Source organism: Hibiscus syriacus, unplaced genomic scaffold (genome assembly GCF_006381635.1).
Source record: "Hibiscus syriacus cultivar Baekdansim isolate YM2019G1 unplaced genomic scaffold, ASM638163v2 tig00110387_pilon, whole genome shotgun sequence".
Lineage (NCBI taxonomy): Eukaryota > Viridiplantae > Streptophyta > Magnoliopsida > Malvales > Malvaceae > Hibiscus > Hibiscus syriacus.
This window is the reverse complement of record NW_024062717.1, coordinates 7,389,735-7,413,801: the sequence shown is the minus strand read 5'-3', so window position 1 is coordinate 7,413,801 and position 24,067 is coordinate 7,389,735. Positions and strand designations below refer to the sequence as shown.

At 35.2% G+C, this 24,067-nt stretch overlaps 3 protein-coding genes and 1 pseudogene across 7 annotated transcripts; 2 read left to right on the top strand and 2 right to left on the bottom strand.

Annotated features, from left to right (window-relative positions):
- Nucleotides 1–3,900: 3,900 nt before the first annotated feature.
- Nucleotides 3,901–6,539, top strand: LOC120122546 (membrane-anchored ubiquitin-fold protein 4-like). Of its 5 annotated transcripts, none has more exons than XM_039141680.1 (5): nucleotides 3,901–3,984; nucleotides 4,161–4,196; nucleotides 4,327–4,570; nucleotides 6,201–6,371; nucleotides 6,477–6,539. In XM_039141680.1, exons 3-5 carry the CDS (start codon nucleotides 4,441–4,443, stop codon nucleotides 6,530–6,532), a joined length of 357 nt encoding a protein of 118 aa, XP_038997611.1. In that variant the 5' UTR covers nucleotides 3,901–3,984; nucleotides 4,161–4,196; nucleotides 4,327–4,440; the 3' UTR covers nucleotides 6,533–6,539. The 5 variants fall into 5 exon arrangements, with proteins under 5 accessions (XP_038997611.1, XP_038997609.1, XP_038997607.1 ...); XM_039141678.1 differs by having other exon boundaries at nucleotides 4,428–4,570; nucleotides 6,474–6,537; XM_039141676.1 differs by having other exon boundaries at nucleotides 6,474–6,537.
- A 687-nt stretch (nucleotides 6,540–7,226) lies between these two features.
- On the top strand, nucleotides 7,227–8,274 carry LOC120122544. The gene is made up of 2 exons (XM_039141674.1): nucleotides 7,227–7,457; nucleotides 7,587–8,274. The coding sequence occupies exons 1-2, from the start codon at nucleotides 7,295–7,297 to the stop codon at nucleotides 7,919–7,921; spliced, it is 498 nt and encodes a 165-aa protein (XP_038997605.1). The 5' UTR covers nucleotides 7,227–7,294; the 3' UTR covers nucleotides 7,922–8,274.
- Nucleotides 8,275–9,053: 779 nt separating this feature from the next.
- Nucleotides 9,054–13,120, bottom strand: LOC120122596 (actin-related protein 2-like). The gene is made up of 15 exons (XM_039141725.1): nucleotides 12,929–13,120; nucleotides 12,605–12,715; nucleotides 12,293–12,427; nucleotides 12,140–12,211; nucleotides 11,968–12,046; nucleotides 11,702–11,751; nucleotides 11,474–11,577; nucleotides 11,310–11,378; nucleotides 11,164–11,227; nucleotides 10,846–10,914; nucleotides 10,447–10,530; nucleotides 9,997–10,055; nucleotides 9,772–9,838; nucleotides 9,492–9,575; nucleotides 9,054–9,356 (listed from the first exon to the last, which is right to left on the bottom strand). Exons 1-15 carry the CDS (start codon nucleotides 12,968–12,970, stop codon nucleotides 9,276–9,278), a joined length of 1,170 nt encoding a protein of 389 aa, XP_038997656.1. The 5' UTR covers nucleotides 12,971–13,120; the 3' UTR covers nucleotides 9,054–9,275.
- Nucleotides 13,121–17,156: 4,036 nt separating this feature from the next.
- Nucleotides 17,157–20,609, bottom strand: LOC120122630 (annotated as a pseudogene).
- Between the last annotated feature and the right edge of the window lie 3,458 nt (nucleotides 20,610–24,067).

Here is a 24,067-nt window from a genome sequence, read left to right as displayed (position 1 = left end):
TACTATTCATACAATATAGTACTGTTCATTGAAAACATATTTTTTTCAAATTTGTTATAATTAAATATAATTCAACAATACATGATCGTATTTTCTTAATATAAGTCTAAATGTTCTGCTATTTTGTAAGGAAATTATTTTAAAGAGTCAATGTGATATCTCGGACTCGTTTCTGGGTCGGGTACGGGTTGGGGTGTTACATTCTCTAGAACGCATGAATTGTTTCGTGTCACAGAGTTACTGCGACCTCTTCAAGGGATTGAAGTTGTGTCGTTAAGAGTAAATCTACAGGACAAATGGCGCGACTGCGGGTTTTTTCAAGCTTTGAAGTATCCATGCTCTCATGTGATAGTAGTTTGCTCGCATACCCGTCAAGACTATAACCGTTTTGTGGATCCCATATACCTACTATCAGAAGTGTTTAAGGTATACGAATTTGAGTTCCCCCCATAGGTAATGACAAAGACCCTAATGAGGTTCAGAATTGGGTTCCGATTGTACCATAATCGATTTTATTGAGGGATTGTGGCCGTCCAAAATCCACTCGAATTCATTGTGATATGGATATTTGATAAAAAAATCTAGACACATCAAAAAATGTGGGCATTGTAGAAACTCATGACACACTAGAAGAACATGTCCACTTCTGTTGTCATCAAGTAACCATTAATGAGGAATTGATGTAGTTGTTGTTTATCAAATAATAATTCTTGTATTTTAATTTACATTTACTTAAAGTTAATGTCATTCGATAACCGCTGATAAAGATTAAAAAAACGATACAAAAAAACGAGATTCGACGTTGGCGTTATATGTGATTATAATAAAAGAGATAATAAGTGATAAACTTAAGAAAGTTATCGAATACAATTATTAAATTTTATCAAACTAATAGCAATTTGGTATTTGAATATAATTTTAAATACAACAAACTTACAATAAGTATTAAATGGTAAATAATAAAAATATTACAATAACTGATATTAAATGGTAATAAACAAAATTAACAAAATAAATTAACAAAAAGTCCAACAAAATTAACAAAATAAATTAAGTATTAAATGATAAATAATAAAAAAATTACAATAAAAAAATCCAATAAACAACTAAATACAAATATAATAAAATATCAAAATCTATCGATGTCTACGGTGCGAATGTGTTCCGCAGGGCGGTGACTGTCTGTCTCGAGGAGGATTTCTTCGTATAATTGGTTCTGACTCCTCATTGTCATCATCATCACCATTATCATCATCGTCGTCGTTGTCGTTTGGAGCAGATAAATTTTGTTGATGAGGAACTGATGACGATGTAGCACCTTCATAGAATAAGGACCCTGGAGGTGTATGACTGACTTTTCACCGCTCATAGAAAACTAGGAAAACTCAGAAAACACAGACATCGATGAGTGTGAAAACTGTACAAGAGATATCTGTGCGGCGACCATTGGTGATGTGGTTGCACCCGCAAAATAACCATCATATGAACCCCAAGTCAGATATGCAAACATAGACTCATAATATCCTCCAGAGGGGGTCATATAACTCTGTGAGGTGGTGGCGACAACATCTGGTAAAGGAAACACGATGGTGGCATCAGATATGGCTGCAGGGTGTAGGTAGCTGCAGAAGGTTGTTGCTGTGAAGGTTCCGGTGGTGTAGCTGACGAAAAACCAGAAGCACCTGCTCTATGTCCATGAGTCAAGAGACGATGGGGTTGTGACGATGCACATCTCTGTCGACGTCGATGAATGCTCCATCCTCGTGCATCCTTGGAAACCAGAAACGATTTTCAATTACTGTTGAACCACTCATAATAATCATCTGGAACCATCAAGTGGTCAACATAAATGGGCTCTCTATGGGGAAGGTGTCGATGTCGATCCTCCCACATCATGACCCACTCATAATGCTTCACCAGCCAATTTGTATCCGCCTTGCCGCGTCAATCTGTGTTATACAACTGGTCCATATTACGATGTGCTTTCGGAATTGGTTATACAAAACCAAATTGTCGGAGCACGCAATCAGTGGGGTGCCACTCGACAATCGCATAACATATCAGAGAGACCATCGCCATCCAAACATCTGATGGGCCCTCAACTCAAGTGGGATACACATCCTCATATCATCATTAGAATATGGAACTCATTCAAACTAAACAAATATATATAATTCTTATCAAAATAATAATCTAATTATATAACTATAATACAAAATCGATTTTTAAACATTAAAATGCATACATCTGTGCCAGCCTTCTGATCGATTAGTAGCCTGATTATTTCTAATTCATCGGTAGATCCCGATGATTTTTCTTGTCAATAGACCACATATTCAAGGAAAATTTTTCTATTATAGACTGAAGAAAATGATTATTATACGAAATCAGTTTTGTAATTACCTCAATAGTAGCGGAAATATGAACGGGTTCTTCACAACATAATATAAAAAGGGCAAGCGATACCATGCCTAAGACTGCAGCAGAAGGAGACATCCGCCGATAACATTTTTCCTGTAGTCAATCGCTCGACACATTTCCCTATACATGAATGTCAAATTTGTCAAGCCCCAACTTAGTGATCCGGCCAGATAAAAGTCGCTAAGATGTCTCAATCACATACAGTGAACTTGGTTGCGCGATTTGTCCGGCATCAGTAACCCTCCTATCAGCTACAATATGCATGTTCGTGCATACATTTTAACTTGATCCTCTGAGGCGTCCTCACTCAAATTCTGAAAATTTGCATCTAACCAATTTAACGGTATCCGACCACCGTTAAAATTTCGCGGGACACCTCCTAGATAATCCTGGCACAAAGTAGTCCAGTTACCGTGCGCCATCCCTGAAATCACATCCCCATCCACCAAAAACCCTAAGTGCATAGAAACATCCTCAAGTGTAATCGTGCACTCTTCACACGGAAGATGAAATGTGTGGGTCTCCGGCCTCCACCGCCCCAGTAATGCAGAAATCAGGTTTTGTTCTATCTTACAATGGCCTTCTTATCTAGCTATGTGATCAAATCCAGCCTCGATTAAATACGGCTAGATACGGGTAGATAGCGCTAACTTAAAATTCCTAATAAAAGGTACTAATATAAGGTCGCTCTCCTAAAATATTAATAATTACAAAAATTAATTTATAAATTAATAATCATGCAATAAATAAATAAATTATTACTAATAATTTAAATTAAATTAAAATATAAAAATGTTACCGTATCAGCAAAATGTCGAGATATATGATTTCCATCCCAATGAAGTAGACCGCCTTCTATTTTATAATTACAAAAAAAATAATTAAATAAAATATTAAAAAAAATAAATAGTTAAATAAAATACAAACAAAATATTAAATATAATAAAATATACCTTAAAGAGCTATGAGAAAATATAAGAGTATTTAAGATAAGTTGAGAGAATTTGGTCTGATGAAAGTGATTGAGAATGAAGGTATTTATAGGGAGAGAATGAGGTGTGAAAGGACGCGTGGTTGGAAAATTAAAGAAAATGCGTGGTGCCTACACCGCGCATTTCTGATACATGTCAAAATTAAAACAAAGGTGCAACTATGCATCGCGCTATATCATTTCGTGACATAAAGTATGCCTCATGTACCATACCTTAGTTAGTGTACCGTCATATCAGCATAAGGCGCGGTTTATGGATCGCACCTTACCCCACGTAATGTCAGATTAATGTAAGGCGCAATGCATGAGTCATGCTTTTTTGTAAAAAGTATTAGATCTGTAAATAAAGATGAAAAGATATTTGATAGTTAATTAAAATTATAAAGGGTGATTTTTTTTTTGGTGTTATCGCCTTGGACTTTTCTTACAGTGTCTTATTTACTACAGACTCCACTCGAGTCAAAACTATTTTCATAAATTTTAAAGGGAAAAAATATAAAGAAAGGCAGTGTGAAAAATGGAAACCGTGAAGATCGGGTCTAATCCCAGGATTTAACCGAATCTTGGTGTCTGTAATTATATAAATCCCTCAAGAAAAATAGAGCTCCGAACGATTATTTTAGTCTTTTATTTTAAAGGTATTTTTTTAAAATTTTGTTGTGATTTTAATTCTTATTTTGGATTTTCTTTATTGATTTTCAATGTCTTTTTGAGTTTTTTTCCTTTAAAATAAAAAAAGAAGTTGAAGTGTTGGAGTGGAAGGAGCTGTGGTTTTAAAATCTGGGTATGTTCTTTCATTTTCCTGGAAACTTAAGCCGAGTATTTTTTTTAAAGAAACTTTCTGTTCAATTTTCTTGCATTTTCTTTGCAACCAAAACAAAGGGAGTTTTTTTATTGTTTGGATTTTGATGTAGGAAGTGAAAATATTGCATTTTAGTGGTGAATTTAGAGTGATTCGCAATTTTATTTTCTGTTCAAAGTAAAGATTTTTACTTGTTTGAATTTGGTGGAAAAGTTTGAAAATTCAAATGCCAGAGGAGGACTTGGTAGAACTTAAATTCCGATTGTATGATGGATCGGATATCGGTCCATTTCGATACTCACCTGCTTCAACGGTTGCTATGCTCAAGGAAAGAATCGTTGCTGAGTGGCCCAAAGGTCAGTGCTTCAATTTTCTCTACAGAAGTTGATTGCTTCAAATACCAAATTGCATTGTAAATTTCCAAGTAAATCCAAATTTAAGCTTCTTCAAAGGAGGCATAATTCTTATAAATTAAGTGTGCTTTGCTTTAGTGTTGTCTCTAGGGATATGCAGAACTGTTTTGCTCCCTTCTTTGCATTTTTGATTTTATAGTTATGGCTTGATTGAATTAATCTCTCCTTGTCTTTAATATAATGTAGTGGGAAGTTTTGTTCTTAGATTTCTTGTTTCAAGTTGTTTTGAATGTTGCATTTAAGTTGGATTGTTTAAAAGGGCGCATCGGCATTTGTCATCTGGTTGTTTCACCTTAACTATGTTCACTTTCCGGGAAATAATAGTGGACTGTTTGTATAACTTAATCCAGCTGTTTGTCTTTTCCTATATTCATTGACGGCATTACTGGTCATTGGGAGGATTTAGTTTGATAATAAATGGTAACTGGTTTGTACAAATACGCAAGTTTTCACGCTTTTTGACAGAAGTGGCCATGAAAATGGTGTTCACATAGGAGACTTCTTAAGTTTTTTTAATCCCAAGCAGCTCCACCTTCTATTTTTGGATCCTATAAGTGGATTTTTACTCTCTGATATGATTAATTTTAGTTTGGATGAAGTTGATATTGCTTGTTCATGCATCAATGAAGATATTCAGGGTTTCCTCTGCCATCCTATTCTCTGTTGGTTTTTGGTTCCTTGTTTTAGACTACTACTATTCCATCCTTCTGCTGCGTATGGTTAATGACCGGCCGGACGACCAATATATTTTCATTTACATGTGTGGATGGTACTTCTGAGATCAAACAAGTTTTTTTAATCTTTTTTTTTTGATAAAAAGTTTTTTTAATCTTTGATTTCAATGTAGTAAGATGATCTTATGTTCCATTTTGTAATACTTGCTGAACTAACTTTGCAAAGCATAAAACTTTGTTTTTTTTTTCATCCTTTTGGTCGGTATGATGCCTTGTTCATTCATCCTGCTTTCATGCAGTCAAATTTATTGGGTTGAAATTACTTCGTAGTTACAATTGCAATCGAAAACCTACTCCCATTGCTGACAATATATGTTTTATTTGTTCCCTTATCCCATCTTCTTGTTCTGCTCTGCTCTGTTGTGTTGAGTGATATTATACCAACAAGGTTATCAATGGCTACATGGAAATACTGTTTCATTTTACTTTTGCCCATCCACTTCAAAAGGTTCTACCTCATTTTTTGTGAGTCTTTTTGTACTGGTAATCTCGAACGATTTTGAGGATACCTTGGTTACGAGAATATTGTGAATTTTCAAGGTTTCTTCTAAAGTGTTGGACTATATATTATACTTGAGACTGCTAGATGATTTAGTATATTCCTCTCGTGCCCCTTGCCTTTACTTTGTCCTGTGGATAGTCACATCTCTTCTGCTGATATGGAGGGAACCATATGCTTTTGTTGATGACTAATCGTACATGAGAGTGCACATACTTCAGAATGGAAAATTTTATTTCTGAACCTTCATAATGGTCGGATGCATGTAGCAAAGATCTAGATAAAAATGTCGTCTTTGTGCTTTCTAATGTTCGATCTTAGTTGGTTTGATACGTGTTAGATAAAAAGTTTGCGCCCAAGGGAACCAATGACATCAAGCTGATAAACGCTGGGAAAATTTTGGAGAACGACAAGACTGTTGGCCAATGTAGAGCACCTTTCGATGATCTCCCTAGAGTGGCCATCACTATGCATGTTGTTGTCCAGCCATCTGTAACAAAAACGAAAACAGGTACTCCAGTCTTGTCATAACTTTTCTCACTGCAAGCAGATTTTTTTATGTTTTCTTTCTTATATGCTGAATGTTAAAATGTGGTTAATCTTTGTATATTAGCAGAAAAGAAGGTGGATGAGGCGCCACAGAAAAACTTATGTTCATGTTCCATATTGTAAAAAAAAACTTCTGTTCCTGTTCCATGAGTAGAACAGTGACATCATTCTTACATGGTATGTATGAGGGTGTTCTCGGGTAACAGTGAGTCGGCGACGATGTATTGGCATCTTTATAGAAACGGGTTTTTTCTTGCATCTGATAGCTGACTTCATCTATAATGGAAAGCTTATGGATTCATTGACATATATACGATCATCTTCCAGCCATGATCTTGATCCAATCTTGTATTTATTACCATATTTACTACTAGCATTTCACCAATAGCAATTATAAATAAGCTATCCAGTTCCGTGTGATTCCGTTGCATTTAATTTATATAGCAAGTAATAGCTTTAGCATGAGCTAAATGATACAGGCTGTACCACCACCGCCTCATTTCAACCTTGTTCACGGGTATTATATCAATGCTTCCCTTTCAGGCAAGGCAATAATTGCACCTAAACGACCCTGCAGATAGATGCTTGTGACCCCATTGAAGGAATGTTCCAATCCAATCTGCAAAACTAGTCTTTTAAGTTTGGGTCTTAAAACCAATCCCATCGATCCACATATTGCCAAAATACATTCACATGTCTTTGTTTTCTTGTGAATTTTTTTTCCTGATAAATTCAACCACTTTTGCTTGCCATTGGATCTCTCCATCAAAGTCCCATTATCCTCTATCCACATGATAAAATGATAATGCTTCATTAGATATTTGATTGAAACCAATCGATTGTTCATACAGAAAGTTGTCTCTCATCTCTCCAAAATCTTCTGCCATGAAACCAGTGATTCCCTTCCTGTTTTTATCTCTTCTAAGTAAGATATTATCTTTTCAAACTGAGTCAGCAAAAAACAATGGTCAGATCACTGTAATGGGCCTTGTTTATTGTGACATTTGCTCCAACAACAGCTTCTCCAGACACAGCTACTTTTTACCAGGTGAAGTGTCTCTTCAACAACCTACGCCTTGTTCCATGTTCTGTTGTTTTACTCTTTGAATATTTGGTAGGTAACAAAATTAAACCGAAAGCATGGTTTCTTATCATTTAACATGTTTTCCTAACCCAGGCGCCGAGGTTCGAATAGACTGCAACTTCAGGGCATTTGTTCCGAGAACAAGAGAACAAATATCGTTCTCTGTCAACAGAACTACGGATAAACGTGGGGTATACATGTTGGACATACCATCGGTCGATGGGATCGAATGCGCGAAGGCAGCCATTGCATCGACTTGCCAGGCAAGCTTAGTTGGGAGCTCATCTACTTCGTGCAACATTCCAGGTTACAGTAGCACAACAGATGAGATAGCAATCAAATCCAGACACCCCAATATCTGCATCTACAGCCTATCTGCATTGAATTTCAGACCATCGAAAAGAGACGTTACTTTGTGTGGGAAATAAAGCACGACATCTCAACTTGTTAGTCCCATATTACATAATTCATTCTCTTTTTATTAACACAATAATCCCGGTTATAGAAGATAGATACGGTCGCCTTCTCCTCAGCTATCCAGTGAAGGTTCTTTCTGTTTCCCAGTCTGCACATAACACAAGAAATGGAGAGCTTGCGCTACCCTTTTGCAGTTGCCTTCCAGCCTTACTTGGTGCTCTTAAGGACGAAAAAAGAGCCATATATTAATCGGTATTTTCATCCTTTCATTGTTGTTTATGCATATGGAGTCAAGGTCAAGCTTGTGGACATACATGATCGATGTACCATATATGTTATTTAGATATTAGTAATGACAGTATTTAAATGTGATAAGCTAAACAATTTCTCCAATTCTGCATATTAATTATTCCATGGCACCTAGCACTGACTCTGCCAAATACATAGGACGAGAAAGAGAGAGATTTATGTGATGGTATGAGAAGAAAGGCTTTTGTTGGAAAGATTATGATTCATATGAACTCCCCTGCCTGGTGTTCACATTGCTTTTGAAGATGCTTCTAATTCGATCCGATGCGTATGAATGAACTTCGGCTTTGGTTTTATGTATTTGTTTCTCGTCGCGTATCGATATTTTTGTATTATAGAGGATGGACATTTTCAATCCTCTACCACTTAATCCGCAACGTCTTCTTCAGCATAAAAAAATGAAATATGAGACATTATGATTTTGATAAAGACAAATGATTGGATTTTAAAATGATTAATATCTCTAACCTTGGGCATTCAAAGTAGTTTATACTATACATTTTCTTGATGGATTAGTTATTGCTTAACCACGTCAACACTATTCTCCAAATTAAAGATGGACAATTTACAAACAAGAAATACTAAACTTTGAACAATGGCGAAAATCATAAGAAAAAGAAAATGTTGGTACTTAAATGTATAGGCATTTCCTGTCGCAGTATATTGACATTCATTTATTTTCAAATAAGTAGGCACAATACAATACAGTTCAGAGGCTCACACCTCACCTGAAATAAAAACGCCACGAGAGTAACAACTTCTATGAGAGTTTGTATCGAAATCAAAATTTGTGGTCTGGCGGTAAAAGTATATATTGCTTCTACAAGGAAGCCCTTTTTCCTGATATTAGTAACATAAGAGAGAATCACTCAATAGGCTGCTCAGTCCGACAGGCGAATAGATTGCAGGATGTGTAATTTAACCGAGTCGACTGATATGAGACAGCCTACCTCGGACACCCTTGTGTGTGGTTCTCTAGGCTAATGAATGGAAAGGAATCACAGGGTGAACGCACTGAACATCTAACAAGAATTGAAAACTGTTGCTAACAAAAGGTCAAGCCGGGCCACACTTGCTTAAGCAGGCAATTCCCTCTTCCAGATAATCTTCCTTGCTGATCCAAAACTCGGGTGCATCCTGCAAGGTTCAAATATTTCATGCTGTCATCAGATATCAAGCTTTTGAAACATAGTTTTCTCTTTTTCGGCTGTGCAAATGAGAATGTGTTATTGTGTTCACATGTGCATGACTAGGAATGAGAGAGAAGAGCACCTTCATAATCCCCGCAAGTACAGCACCACCAAGATACACCATATGCTTTCTTCGTGGTGGATCCTCAATCCTCAGTCGCAGTTTCTATTTAGAAGCATGAGAAAACTATTTAAAGCTGAGAACAAATTCGTTTTAGCCATTTACTTGTTTTTGCTGTATATAGCTCAAATGATGATTTTACTTGACTTGCTCAATCAATGGCATTAAACAAAAATCAAAGAGAGATTATAGAAACAGTAGATGGAGTAGTTTCTATTATAGGTTCAGCAACAAATATTACCTTCAACCCATCCTTATTTCCCTTTAGAACCACGTCAAGATATCGATCTAGGATTTCCCTCTCCAGCCTGAATCAAAAGAAAATTGTTATAATAAGAAGGCACTGCCATACTAGAGAATGCAGCCAGGGGAATGATGGAACCAGTATTAAAGAAGATACTGGAATTCACTGCATGCAATTTCAAAAGTATCTTAGAAGGTAATTTATATAAGTAAAGCATATTACCTACTAGGTAATCCAGGGTACATGGTGCTCCCTCCACTTAAAACTATATGCTGATAGAGCTGTAAAATATAAAGCAAATAACAAGTTAGGTTTACATAACTAAAATCCAGCCAAGAACATATACATATACTACAGCCAAAGGGGCTCTGTAAATGGGAACAGGAGCACTAGAAAATAACTTTGCCTTGGGAATTTGTATCCTCCATTAGACAAGCATTTTTTACAAAGAAGATATTGAAAGAGCAAGCTCCTTGAAGAAAATGATGACTAAAATAAAGCAAAGGGAAATAGACACGAAAAAAAGCTGCATAATGGATTCAAAGAAAGAGGAGGATAAGAAGATTCATTAAAATGCATATACAGAGTAACAGATTTACAGCATAACGCTTCAGCACTTTGTTAGAGTTATTTTAGACAACAGATACTATATTCCCAGAAATAATTTAGTACCATCATGCGGTTGTCGATATCCATCTCCTGAATGCAGCGGAAAACCATGTCAGCCATACCGTCTCCTTCAACATCAATAAGTTCCTACAAAAGAAAAAAATCTTACTTTGACAATCTGGTCTATCAAATATATTTTTAAACTAAACTATCTTAGTTCTAAACTTCTAACACAATAATTTATTAAAACACGAATCGCAGCCTAATCAATGCAAAACCACATACAAACAATAACTGAACAGCCAACAGATCTGATACACCAATTCAAAAACTACATTACCATTGCAAATATTAATTCACATGGTAACAGTCAAATACATCCAGATAATCCTAGAAAATAGGTAGCACAGAAAAATATTAATTCATATAGTCAATGACAACAGAGAGAACTGCAGTACTTACTGGAGTGAAAAGAGCCTCAGGAGCCTGGAACCTTTCAGTGCCAACTTTTATAACTCTCCCATCAGGCAGCTGTTTTAAACAAAAATTGTCAGTACTCAAGAGACAATACTTTTCAATAGAGTTTTGATACTACAAATCTAGAGAGAACGAAATGCCAGACCTAATCCATAAATGTGCATCAAATTTAACAAGTAAAATCATAAAAAATAACAGATGGGTAATATACCAAAAAAAATTGTTTAGGTTCCTAATAAAGTTTCTTGCATAGGTAATCAAATTTTGTGGCAGACGAGGGAATGATTTACCAAAAGTACTTACAGTGTAATTCTTAACAAGGATGGTGGTCTCCAGTCCCAGTTGATATTCCCTTTTGTAATCATAACTGAATATAAACACAAGCAATGTGACATTGAACTATATACTTGATTCATAAAAATGGAAAACCAAATAAAATGATCTTTCACCTTATATAGCAGAGTTTCTCTTTGATTTCCCTGACAGTCTCAAAATCGGCAGTTCTATTCATTGCATACCTACAGAAAGACACCCAGAAAAAGATCATTCGATGATCAATAGCATTAGTAGTTTAATGTTCTGACAAGGTTTCTCATAAAGAAATGGTCCTCACCCTCTACGTGAGAGTAAATCAACAAGATAGGCTGTTATGTGCCGACCCGCTACATTCATTCGCTTAGTAAGATGAGGAAATGAAAAGCCATCAACAACTGGAACCTGAGACAAAAGGCAAAAGAAATTATTCTCAGGGCTTCACCTCGAGTGCTCCGATGATGGAGCACCTTACTACAAACTGCAACGTATCCTAAAAATAATGGTAAAGGGTTGTTGGACAGTTTACCACATGAGTGACACCATCACCAGAGTCGATAACTAGTCCAGTTAGCAGACCTGCAACAAGTCACAATAGTGCTTTTGAACATTTATGGTTTTGAACAAAGATTCTAGCACCCCACAGTACAAGATTACAATATTCTTAGTAACAGGCTATTATAATAGCTTCCATTATTTTCAAGGGGCAGCAGCTGAACCCCATGTCAAACCGTGAATATTATACAAGCACACACACATATAACTAATTAAACCTTCAATTATTTCTATAGGCACCTTGAGCATACAGAGTTAAAACAGCTTGGATTTGAATGAAGACACCAGAAAAGTTGTATTTTTCAAACATGGTCTCAACCTGCAATCTCAAATCAACCCAACTCATGAGATCCCGAAGTTAGGTTCCAGAAAATTCCAATAAATCAGTAAACTAATAAATTGGACTTCATACCATTTGTTCGCGGTTTTTAGAAGGATTAAGAGGTGGGTCAGTAAGTAATATCTTGCATTCACTAGGATTAATCTGCTTAAAAAAACGTAATTAAGACCAATAAAATAAATAACATGAATAAGAGTCAAACAACAAAAATTTAGGAAAGAAGACCTTCAGTTCATTGTAAAAGGCGTGATCCCAAACATGATACATATCATCCCAATTCTGCACAATACCATTGGTAACCGGATATGATATATCCAATTGATTTCTCAAATCAGCACATGCTTCTCCAACAATAATATCCTAACCAAAGTTCAAATTATGAAAATAAAGAAAATAAATCAATAATTCCAAGTTATACACCAAAAAGTTACAGCTGCAAAATCGGGGGGGGGGGGAAATAATGACACGATCTTAGAATCTCAAAACTTTGAAACAAGTAAAAGAAAAGGCAATATTATAGGAGAATAATTTTAGGACCTTCAACTCTTGTTCCACGAGAGACTCCTCGTATCGTAACATAGGTCTCCCGACCACGCACGGGAAGACAGATGTCGGAAAATTTTCTCCGGCGAAACCGCATTTTACGTACTGCAATCGAACATTAAACAGATCTAGTCAAGTAAACTAAAAAAATCAAATTAAAGAATGATAGAGAAAACTTGGAAATCGAGCTGAATGACGACTAAAATTTAGCTTGAAGTGGGTAATCAAGTGATTGAGTAATTTCTTTGAAAACAATTTCGCGCAGAGAGAGTAAATAAGATTGAAGGTGTGTTTGAAGGAGGGAGAAAAAGGAATTACGCCGGTGCCGTTGTCGCAAACAACGACATTTCGGTTATCCATAGAGAAGGCAAGGAGGAAAACGTTGACTGCTTGGGCTTTCACTGCATTTACATCTATCAATCACTTAGGTTGAAGTTGAAGAAGACGGAATGAAATTGCCGCTGAGAAATCCGGTTGTTGATTTCCCGGATTTCACATTTTCTTTCAAATTAGTTTATTTAATTTAATTAAATCATCAAACAAGAAAAAACAATAAAGAAAAACGAAAAAGCTTTAATATAATGGAGGCTTTTGGGCCAGTACGTTTTCATTAATCATTAGGCTCTAATACACCCATATTTGAATTTCGGACCTAAAATCGTAATTAGCCCTATTTGATTCATCGTGGGATTTTATAATTAAAAAATAAAAAATCATTCAAATGTAAAAACAAAAACAGAAACCCTTAAAATATAAAATTATGAAGGAAAAAAATAATCACATATTATGTTTCAATTTTTAAAAGGATTTTTTTACAATTTTATGGATTTTTTATTATTTTTGAAAATGAATTAAACAAAATTATTTTTTTAAACTATACTTTTAAAGATTATTTATAAAAACGTGAGGTTTCTTTAGAACTTATATGTATTTAATTTTTTAATTTGTACGATTTTAAAAAAAATTAAATTATTTTATTATTTTAATTGTTTTACCTATAGCAAATTACCAGTGTTTCATTGGGTCATGCTAACTTGAAAAAAATTGTAAAGTATATAAATGATGACTTAATAATGAGGAGGTTTTAATTGACTATTAATAAATTAATTTTTTATTTATATCATTTAACTATTTAAATGATATTAATTAAGTCATAAAAAATAATATAATTATACATTTAATTTTTATTAATTAGTAAAATATCTATTACAGTAATGCCATAATTGTTTTTTCTTAAACCTTGTTCTATGCACACTTGACATTAAATTACAAAACAAATGTAAAAGAAAAAAAGAAAGACAATTTGTCTGTCATTTCCATGGTGAAACATTATTGTCTTCCACGATAGACCAATGCAACCCCACCAGCATCCGCTACATGACTGGCAAATCCGTAATTATATGGAAGTTCCCTGGAAATTAGATTAGGCCAAGTGGCCTACATTCGCGTATATCCATATTAGAGAATTAAACAACGGTCGGTTATCGAAATAACAATTGTTATATAATAATAATAGTGATGTCTAATCAATATTGTATGTTCATAATATTTACGACAACTACAATAATATTTATTGCGTCTATAATCATGATAAACACAATACAATCAGAAATACGGTATCGAATCACAATCATAATTTAAATGATGGTTCATATATAATAGCCTATTAGCCATGCTATATAATACGCTACATAAATATTCCTTCAGCGGAAACTCCCCCCTCGCCAGCAGATTTAACAAGATCCTATAATACAAGCAAAACCATTCCAGCTGAACAGATCGTTTGTTTTCTCCCTAATACTGCATCATTTGTACTCAGTGGCGTGCAATCAATCCAGTTTTTTTTCATAGCATAGTCAATATGTGTACAGAGATCTTTGCTTCACCAATAACTGGTTCTGGTTTCACCGGCTTGAAAACCAATGTTCCAAAGCAGGTTCCGACTAAGGATTCTGTTTCGTGGAGCAAGAGAACTGTCTCCAAGGGCTCAAGAACCCACTGCATGAAGGTAGGGTTTTCAGTTCAACTTTTGCTGATGATATTATGTGTTTTTGGATTACATGTTTTGGCTCCTGATTTTAACAGACATGGAATCCAATCAACAAGAAGTTCGAGACTCTCTCGGATGACTAGATCGCAAAGGAAGTTGATTACATTATCAGAAAAGGGTTGATCCCTTGTCTTGAATTCGATGAGTTATAGCCTCTATAAGCAAAATATATAGTTTTTAGTGATTCAAGACTTGAAAAAATGTACTATATGTTTTTAGTTGGGGGCTGTGAACAGGGAGAATAGCAAAATTCCAGGGTACTATGACGCGAGATATTGGACGCTATGGAAGCTGCCAATGTTTGGGTGCAACCGTGCAACGACTCATCTCAAGTGCTGAAGGAAATCCATGAATGCACAAAGTAATCCCCCACTCACGGACGGCACCATACGGCACTGGGAAACTGAGAGAAAGGAATCCCCCAATTCTCTGCTCAGATTAAGATCAAGTAATCGATTATCGAAAAAAAGTAATCGTCTTCCTCGTTTTATAATATGGTGAAAACTCTAGATTTGCCTCAAATAATCTTCAGTTACCATGGACTGATAATCGATTTGGCAAGATTATTATCTAAGCCCAAAGCTTAAAGGAAGTCTAAAGCCCTGCATAGCCCAGTAAACTCACGTGCATGAATATATTTAGTAAAAGAAATCAAGGGAAGAGAAAAAGTATATGAATGAATGCCTTAAAATGTGGTTTCTGTTTTTTTATAACAAATTGTCAGCCATTATGTCGGTCGTAATCTTAACCACCTCTGTTCTCCCTCATCTCTGCATTTGCATTGTTATGGATTGAAAACTTCTTGCAACATCGTTCAGCACCAGCAATCATGGTTTCAACAATGGAACCCCAACACATTCTTGTGCTCCAATTGGCCCTTGCCTCTGCTGCCATTCTTCTTACCTTTTATCTCCTCATGCATCCTGGCCTGCCCCTCATGCTTGCTCAAATCCTGGTAAGCTCTTTTCTCAAATACATTGGTTGATTAATTGATTGTTGATGGTGTTTTATTATTATTGTTATTTATATATTAATGTCAGGGCGGAATACTAGTAGGGCCATCAATGCTGTCCAGGATTCCTAGGCACCACCCTCGTGTGGATGCAGATCGATGAGATCCCAACGAGGAGAGGGCCGATAGGCTTCTGGTGATTGCCGAGGCAGAATCCATGATTTCCCATTCGATGGTAGTATATTACCTTTCCGAGCTTGTTTATAAATTTAGAGATTGGAAGAGTGGCAGTGTGTCCTTCCATGGTTAGTACGTTGTGCAGTGACTCCCCATTCCGCAATAGAAGACCAGAAGGGTATCTCCCAAGACAAGGGACTCGGGACATGTTATCAACGCCTTCAAAAACTTCGGAGAAACCCATGCAGGTCTTGTCTCAGTTATCCCCTTCGTTTCAGTATCTCCTCCTCAAACAATGCAGGATCGTATGTCGGCGGAACTTCACTGTTATAATTCCTTTCTACGAGAAAATTCATGTTGGGCGGGTAGTGTACTTGTCTAAAAAGTCCTTAAAGATCACCAACCAGAATGTCTTCGATCAATCACCTTGCTCGATTGCAATACTCATCAACTGTGGCACCCTTAAAACCCTGCATGCCATTTGGAAAGGCTGGCCTTCTTCCGAAGTTGCCGTCATCTTCTTAGGTGCAGCTAACGATATGGAGGCATTGACCTCAGGAGCTAGGATTAATGCATGCAAAATATCAATTTGACACGCATACAGATCCGTTATGATGCAGATTTTCCGGATAAATACATGGAGGGGACTTGACAATGAAAGTATGGTGCAGTTTCAAAGAAACATCTCTGGGAAAACTTACACGAAGTAAATAGAGGTAGTGAACGATTGGATAACGATTAGTAAATTCCTTCGCACCATAGAGCATCACTAATACATGGTTGTGATAAGCAGGCGTCAGCACGATGTATCAACTCTTTTGTCAGGATTAACAGAATGGAATGAGAACAAGGAGTCGGGCGCGACCGGTGATATGTTGGCTTCTTCAGATTTCCTGGGAAACGCCAATATCTCGGTGGTTCAACAACATACCCAAAATGGTCAGGGCGAGTGAAATGAAATACCTTACATCACAAGTGTGACAAGAGAGCAAAACCGACCTGAAAGAAGCATACTAGAACTTGCAGATTGATAATTAAAGACAACCTACCTGTATAATAAGGTTAGGAATAGAAAAGGAACATGCATGGCTTTTCTGAAGAGATGTATGACAAGAAAAATGAATATTCAGACAGGTTTACTAACGGTTCTTATGTGATACCAATCGTTAAGCATAACTACCTTAAACAACTGAAAATAAATGCAAAGTTCATTACAATCTTCTACACAAAGAAAACATCAAGTTATAGTTAACCCATGCCATGCAGTTCAGGAATTACTTTATAAATAAATTCACTCTATAATTTTTTTTTTCCTGATAAGATTCACTCAATGAAAATCAACTGTCATAACACTACAAATCACAAAGAATCATCCGATACAAAGCTCCAACTTCCAAAAGAACTCTTCTCTCTTTGGATACCATGAATGTTGAATTAAATATTAAGATTTGAATGCTACAACATATATATAATGTAGTAGATGAAACACAAGTGAGATCATGAGTTGCAGAATATCAACTTGGACGAAGAATCATAGTAATGCCATATTTTAGCCATCAATTAACAATTCACTTTTTGGGACGCTAATTCTGCTGTAGGATAGCATGCAAGTCTCAAACTCCAACTAAAGAAGCCTAAGATGCGCAGTATCATTCAACCGTTTAATCTGCCAACCTGTTTTCCAAGAATGCTGTAATACAGTGACAGAAGAGTCTTCTATGCACACCTTACGTGAAATTACGGGGCTACACTCAAGGAGGCCCGTGACAAGACATTTAATTGGCAGGGAATGAGTGAAAACACCAACGGAAGTGGAGGCCAAGGAAGTGGAGGGGGGAGAGGAACTCCTGACATTTAAGTCATGAAGGTCAGGGTCATGACTGTTTTCCCGAGGAGACATTTCATCATCAGCATCATGTTCACCAATATTAGACACAAATTGTAGCCTGCTCTTACCAGACGTCTTCCATGATAGACCAGGTCGCTGCTTTTGAAGAATATCCCAATGGGGTAGTTGAAGAGAAGCTATATCTCTGTCATGAACTGAGTTGGTTAAAGCATGGTTGTTATGGTGTGTAAATCCTTGACTCTCATTCTGGTGTAAGGAAAATTCAGATCTAAGTTTTACAGGAAGTCCAAGGACAGTCCCGTTCAAGAATTGAACCATTCGAAATTCCAGTTGCCTGAGAGATTCTCCAGAAGGTGCAGAAAAATCAGGCTGGTATCTTTCCATTAGACCCAAAACTTCAGGTGTATATATTTCTGATCGAGGGCACCCCTCCCAGTGCGCAGTGCCCCATATTCATATCCATAAGTGCATCAGAGGGTTGTATCTCTGCTACAGCAAAATTCATCTCCTGCATGATTTAAAAGGGCAGATATCATAGATGAGTCAATATAACCAGGAAAATGCATACTCATCTTATATCATCATTAAAATTGCCTGCATCAAAAACAATAATTAGGTGATACCATGTACGAACTATAAGTAAACATTGGATTCAAGAATAAATTATTGCAACCATTGCTAGAAAAAAAAAGACAGAAAATCTTGATTCCTACCAATGATTATTCTTGATGTCTTGTTTACCATTAGGCTTTAACAAGGAAAGTATCCTTAAAGAAATAAAGGCTGAAGTTAATATTCATTTACACATTGGTCTAGCAAAGATCCTTCAGAAATGTTAAGTATTCGCAACTTACCCATGGTAAAATATAAAGCAGTTGAAGTTTATCACTAGTATAACCATTGGCTTGCTGATGGAGCCTGACCTTTCGACACTTCACTTGTCTTTTAACAGGCCTAAAAACCAAAGCTGAAAGCGTGGTAAAGTTTACTTCACACAAAAATAAAATAGGGGTAAAAGTCCCTCCAAAAATGAAAGAATGTTTTTCACTGATGGCTTCAGGACACTTACACATATATATCTTACATATTCACTACTAAATCTACATAGTTTATTTCCTTTAAATTTGTCATAGTCCACTCAGATAAGAAATTGAGATGAGGACATATCTCAGCATAGTTCCCTTCTCTATACGAGGGCATCTCCAGTGTAAGTTTGTTATATGATTGACAAGCAAACAATAAGAAATTTGATAAGAGACTTCATGACATTTGTGAGGAATTCATGTGTATTTGATGTCATTAACTCAATCTTTATTTAATTTGCACACATCAAATAGTCTGTTTCTAAAGTGTTTTCTACTCAGCCTGTCATTTGATCATTGCAAGAATATTTACTACATGTACTACGTCATACACTGCCTACTTCAACAAGTCCTTACATACTGATAACCTCAGCAAAACAAATCTAAAAAGCACTAGCAGTTGATTGCTACTTGACCCATTTCAGCACTTAGAGTTGCATAGCAAGTAAAAGTGCATCGAAAAAGATGTCTATACGTTTGTCCATATGCAGCCTTAGAGTTGCTAACCAATTTAACCCCCTATTTCTTTTCTATTTTGAAGCCCAACTATTGCAACTTGCAAGAAAGTGTGAACAAGAAAATGAAAGACTGCAAATGGAAAATACAACTAAAACAATGATAAGACGGGAAAAGAACTACGCTGATGCTAAATACTAATATTAGACTATGCAATTCGACTTTAGTGCACTCCATCATGCACTTATGACAACTCTAAGGAACTCCAAACAAATGTTACTGGCAACTTAACACATTCATCATACAATCACTTATCAAAGCAATCTCAAATCAAGATTCATTTGGGAAAATCCATTCCTTCCATCATCATACAAGCAAAAGGACGAACAAATCAGGGGTTCGCACTGTAACTAGTTAGTCCAACTCCACCCGAAGAATTGCCCCTGTACTTCCATGATCCAGATTAGACAGAGCACTAACTAGAAACTGGATGCAAATGAAAATTCCAATCCTATTGTTTTTGTCTCTTAGCCTAAAATGAAAGCATTTGATAGGAGGAAACCCCAATTGTAGCAGGAGCAGGATCTCAAGTTGCTCGATGGAAAGGATACTAAAGAGATTAGCAATTAAAGCTCAAAGTTTTATCCTACTTAACAATTCTATAATCTTATCATACTCAAAAAGAAATTCAACATTCATTCGAGAAGAATCAATCGAAAAGACGAGTTTTACCTGGCAAACGGAAAGAGCCATGGATCTAGCCCGATCCAACGGAGAGGAATAAACAGCATTAAACCTGACTCCTTGAGAATTTAGGAAGACAGCCAAAGCCCTGGCTTGGCGCTTCCCATTAGAGGTCAAGGCGGCCCCGTCGCATCTTCCACAGACAATATCAGGCCTCAGATTCAAATCACACTCGCCATGGCTAATGAAATAAACCTCAAGCACCATTCGATCATCGTAGAAAGAAAACGAACGAGAGAAAACAGGCGGCGGGGGAAGCGGAGGAGGCGGAGCCAATACATTATATGGGTCCCACACCTTGATTGAAGGACCCATCCTAGGAGTACCCAGGGAAGATAGCTGCGGAGAGAGAGGGGTTGCTGAAGCGTAACAGGGCAACATTTCGGGCTCCTGTTCCAGTACTTTCTTCACCAAGTGGTTGTTTTCGAGTTGCCTCATGTTGGGTTCATTGCTGTCTTCCTCTTCTTCCTCTTCGTCGTCATCTTCGTCCACTTGTTCCTCATCGTCGGGGCTATCTTCGTGTTGTTCTTCGGCTGCTTGTACGGACTGGGTGGAGCCCATTTTTTTCTTTTTTGGAATAGATTGAGGGTGATCTAACTAAGAGGGGGAAAGGCAAGATCTACTGGAGTTGAGGCGCTGCATTCTGGGACATCACATATGAGCAAATCTGGAAACTCCCGATAGATTGATGAGACTGGGAGTTTGGTCTTTATGTGAATGTGATGGGTAACTTATTAGGCTGCTGTCGTTTCCACTTTCTAAGTTACTGTAACATATAATACGAGTCTCAAGTTCTCAATCTCAATGATATATGCTTTTCTTCTATTACTATAACATATTTATTTCAATATAAAAAATATTTATCTGAGATTTTAAAATTACTCGTATTCGTTCTTTAAATTACTTTGGTTTTAGAACTGATTGAACCGTCACTATTGTAAAAGAATTTTTTTAAAAAAATTAGAGTTCGAACAATTATATTTACGAAATGTATATATAATATTATCTTAAAATCATTCGAACTATTAAAAAAATATTTTAATTTAATCGTAATATTGTATGTATTATAATTGGAATTTAAAAGTTCAGAAAATAAATAGACTAAAATCATCTAAATTAAGATATAAAGACGAAATTCACTATATATATAAGGAGCAATGATAGAATTTGACCAATAAAAAGCTCTCAACTTCACCTCTCCTCCTCTTTTAATGTTATCTTTTTTACGATTTAATATACTTTTGATGCTTATTAAATTTTAACTCAATTGATATGATTGGTATTGCAATGTATAAAAAATATAAGTTTAAATTTATTTAAAAATACAAATCATTTGATTTATGAGTGAAAAATAATCTAAATAATTGTGATTTTATATAAAAAAAAATTACTTATATTTTTTTGACAAATTAAGTTAAAAAATGCTTTTAACTTTAAAATTAAATTCTAAAATTAAATTCTGTGAAACAAGCATGCAATCCATGAAAATAGGGTAAATAAATGACCAGGCATGATATGCAAATAGTAATTATAAGTTGAATTAACTAGTAAAAAGTAAATGTTATGAAGCATGTTCACTAGGAGGTAATGATTTACCTTAAGGGTGCGCTTGATTCACGGAATGTAAGATTATCAGTGGGAATGTAAGATTATCAGGAAATAGGATTACTGGGAATGTTGTATTTTGTGTTTGGTTGTCTTAGCAGGAATGTAAGATTACCGTGTTTGGTTAAAGGAATAAAAGATTATTGGAGTGTATATTTGACCAAATTGTCCTTATTATATATTTGTTTTTTAATAAGTTGGAAAAATATTTATATATTTTCTTTAAAAAATTTAAATTCATAAAATTTATATAATTTTTTTTACAAAATTGAAAATATAAAAAGTTTAATGAAATGGTAAAATTTTATTTTAACCCTTGAACTTCATATAAAATTTTAATTATAGATTTTTTTGTAAATATAAAATAGTTTAAGAATAAATTTGTAATTTAACCTTCGTAGAATTTTTGTTATTCAATGACAGAAGAATGATATTTTTGAAAAAATAATAATAATTTAAGGGCATTTTAGTCCAAAACGCCGGTAATCCAACAATACCTAAGGAAAGAGAGGTAATGACAATCCCAATAATATATCCCAAAAAATCCACTATTGGTAATCTTACATTACGGGAATGAGATTTCCGGACTAACCAAACGGGAGAATGTGTATTCCATTCCCATGGAAATCTCACATTCCCCCATCCAAACGTCCCCTAAAATTACCAATAGTGAGTACAAATTTTAGAATTGAGTATGTCAATTTGGTATTGACATCGACTCTGAATATCAATACTACTTGGGTAATATTTATATTAAATTAAGATTTGATGTTTTAAATATTCAAAAAGTATCCATTTTAACCATGTAATACCAATATTGTATGCAAAAACATCGATACTCATAAGTTAAGTACCAATACTAACCACCTAAGTTGGTTAAATCCACTTGAAGCCCTTACTCTTTTATTTATTTTATGATATGATCCAATGATTGTTAAGATGTGAATATTAGTCCTTAAAGTTCAAATAACTGCTCGCATGCCTTGTTACCGATTGGGTGTTGAGAATGAGTGGTCTTGAATCTGCCACAGCAATTAGAAAGCCCAAATAATGTCGACAACCGCTAGGGCATAACACAAAGCCCATTTTATTTATATCTTGTCAATCTTGTAGTCCGCATCAGTAAAATAAATAAAAGTTGTGAACACTGTTGAGCAAACCATTGATTGGATATGTCCTGCGCAACACCACATGCATGCATGTGAAAACCAGACCATACACACAAATATAGTATTTTCTCAGATCAACTCATGCACTAATCTAACATTTCTGCCTGAATTGCCCCATGCCCCATGCTTGTTACCTTGTAGAATAAACAATTAACGAGTTAAGCCACCAAGCAAGGGTTTTGCATTGTTAACTACAACCAAGAAAGGGAACTCCATTATTTATTACTGTGTAAGTAGATGTTACAAGAGACAAGAAACAACACAGGTTGTGAGGTGATGAAGTTGTCTGGGTATTGTCTCCACACACAAAAATCTTAATAAGATGACAACCTTGTTATTCCTTTAATCACCCAATAATTTGCATCTATCATTCTAACCAATGATATTATATACATATAATTTAGTTACTCAATTCATTGTTTAGTAAGGCGAGAGCCGTTGACACTCGACTGCAACAGCCAACAGCTTTCAGGACATATGCAATTTGGGATTTGGGAGATCCTCATATTCGTTCTCTTTTAATTAATTTAACAATTTGAATACATTAAAAAAACAATATTATTATTCTTAGAGAATTCAGATTCGAACAACTGCATCTACATAGTGTATACATGTTGTCACTAGTTATAAGAAGACTTTGCACAAATACTACCTTATAATCACCTCATACTATTAAAAAAAAGTTAGTCAATCTTTGAACTATTTACCAAGAAACTCACTCCAAGACATTCAAATCATCCTTCCTAATTGATTGTGTTTTATGATTTTCAAGGGAAATATAAGAGTAAACTACACGATTAATACCTTAACTATCACTTTTGTTTTATTTTAGTCATACCTAATATTTAGTTTTAGTTTTATTTCGATCACCCACTATAAAAAAATAACAATGATACTGACTTATAACCATAAAATAATGTTTCATCATTATTGAAAAATTAAAAATTGTTACGTTAGTAGTTCTATTAAATTTGTTTAACTGTGTATATTAGGTATGATTTTGAAAAAAAAATAATTGAATGACTAAAATAGAACAAAAGTGATAGTTAAGGTACTAAACATATAGTTTACCCTTATATTTCCCATGAAAATCATAAAAATGTCTTGGATTTAGTTTCTTGGTAAATATTTTAAAGATGAACTAACTTTTTTTAAATAATATGAGGTAATTATAAGGTAGTATTTATTCAAAGTTTTCTCATAACTATTGACAACGTGTATACACCATGTAGACGCAGTTGTTCGAATATGAATTCTCTAATAAGAACAATATTATCTTTTTAATGTATTCAAATTGATAAATTAATTAAAAGATAACGAACATGAGGATCTCTCAAATCCCAAACTACATTTTGAAAGACATAATGACAAAA

What these genes read in the sequence shown, in the direction of transcription:
- LOC120122546 (XM_039141678.1), top strand. Translation starts at nt 4,441, where the DNA reads ATGCCAGAGGAGGACTTGGTAGAACTTAAATTCCGATTGTATGATGGA. An exon ending in CGTTGCTGAGTGGCCCAAAG is followed by an intron (nt 4,571 to 6,200) that starts GTCAGTGCTTCA and finishes GATACGTGTTAG; the next exon opens with ATAAAAAGTTTGCGCCCAAG. An exon ending in TGTAACAAAAACGAAAACAG is followed by an intron (nt 6,372 to 6,473) that starts GTACTCCAGTCT and finishes TTTGTATATTAG; the next exon opens with CAGAAAAGAAGGTGGATGAG.
- LOC120122544 (XM_039141674.1), top strand. Translation starts at nt 7,295, where the DNA reads ATGAAACCAGTGATTCCCTTCCTGTTTTTATCTCTTCTAAGTAAGATA. An exon ending in ACACAGCTACTTTTTACCAG is followed by an intron (nt 7,458 to 7,586) that starts GTGAAGTGTCTC and finishes TTCCTAACCCAG; the next exon opens with GCGCCGAGGTTCGAATAGAC.
- LOC120122596 (XM_039141725.1), bottom strand. Translation starts at nt 12,970, where the DNA reads ATGGATAACCGAAATGTCGTTGTTTGCGACAACGGCACCGGC. An exon ending in CCTTTTACAATGAACTGAAG is followed by an intron (nt 12,212 to 12,292) that starts GTCTTCTTTCCT and finishes TTTTTTAAGCAG; the next exon opens with ATTAATCCTAGTGAATGCAA. An exon ending in GATTTACTCTCACGTAGAGG is followed by an intron (nt 11,379 to 11,473) that starts GTGAGGACCATT and finishes GTCTTTCTGTAG; the next exon opens with GTATGCAATGAATAGAACTG.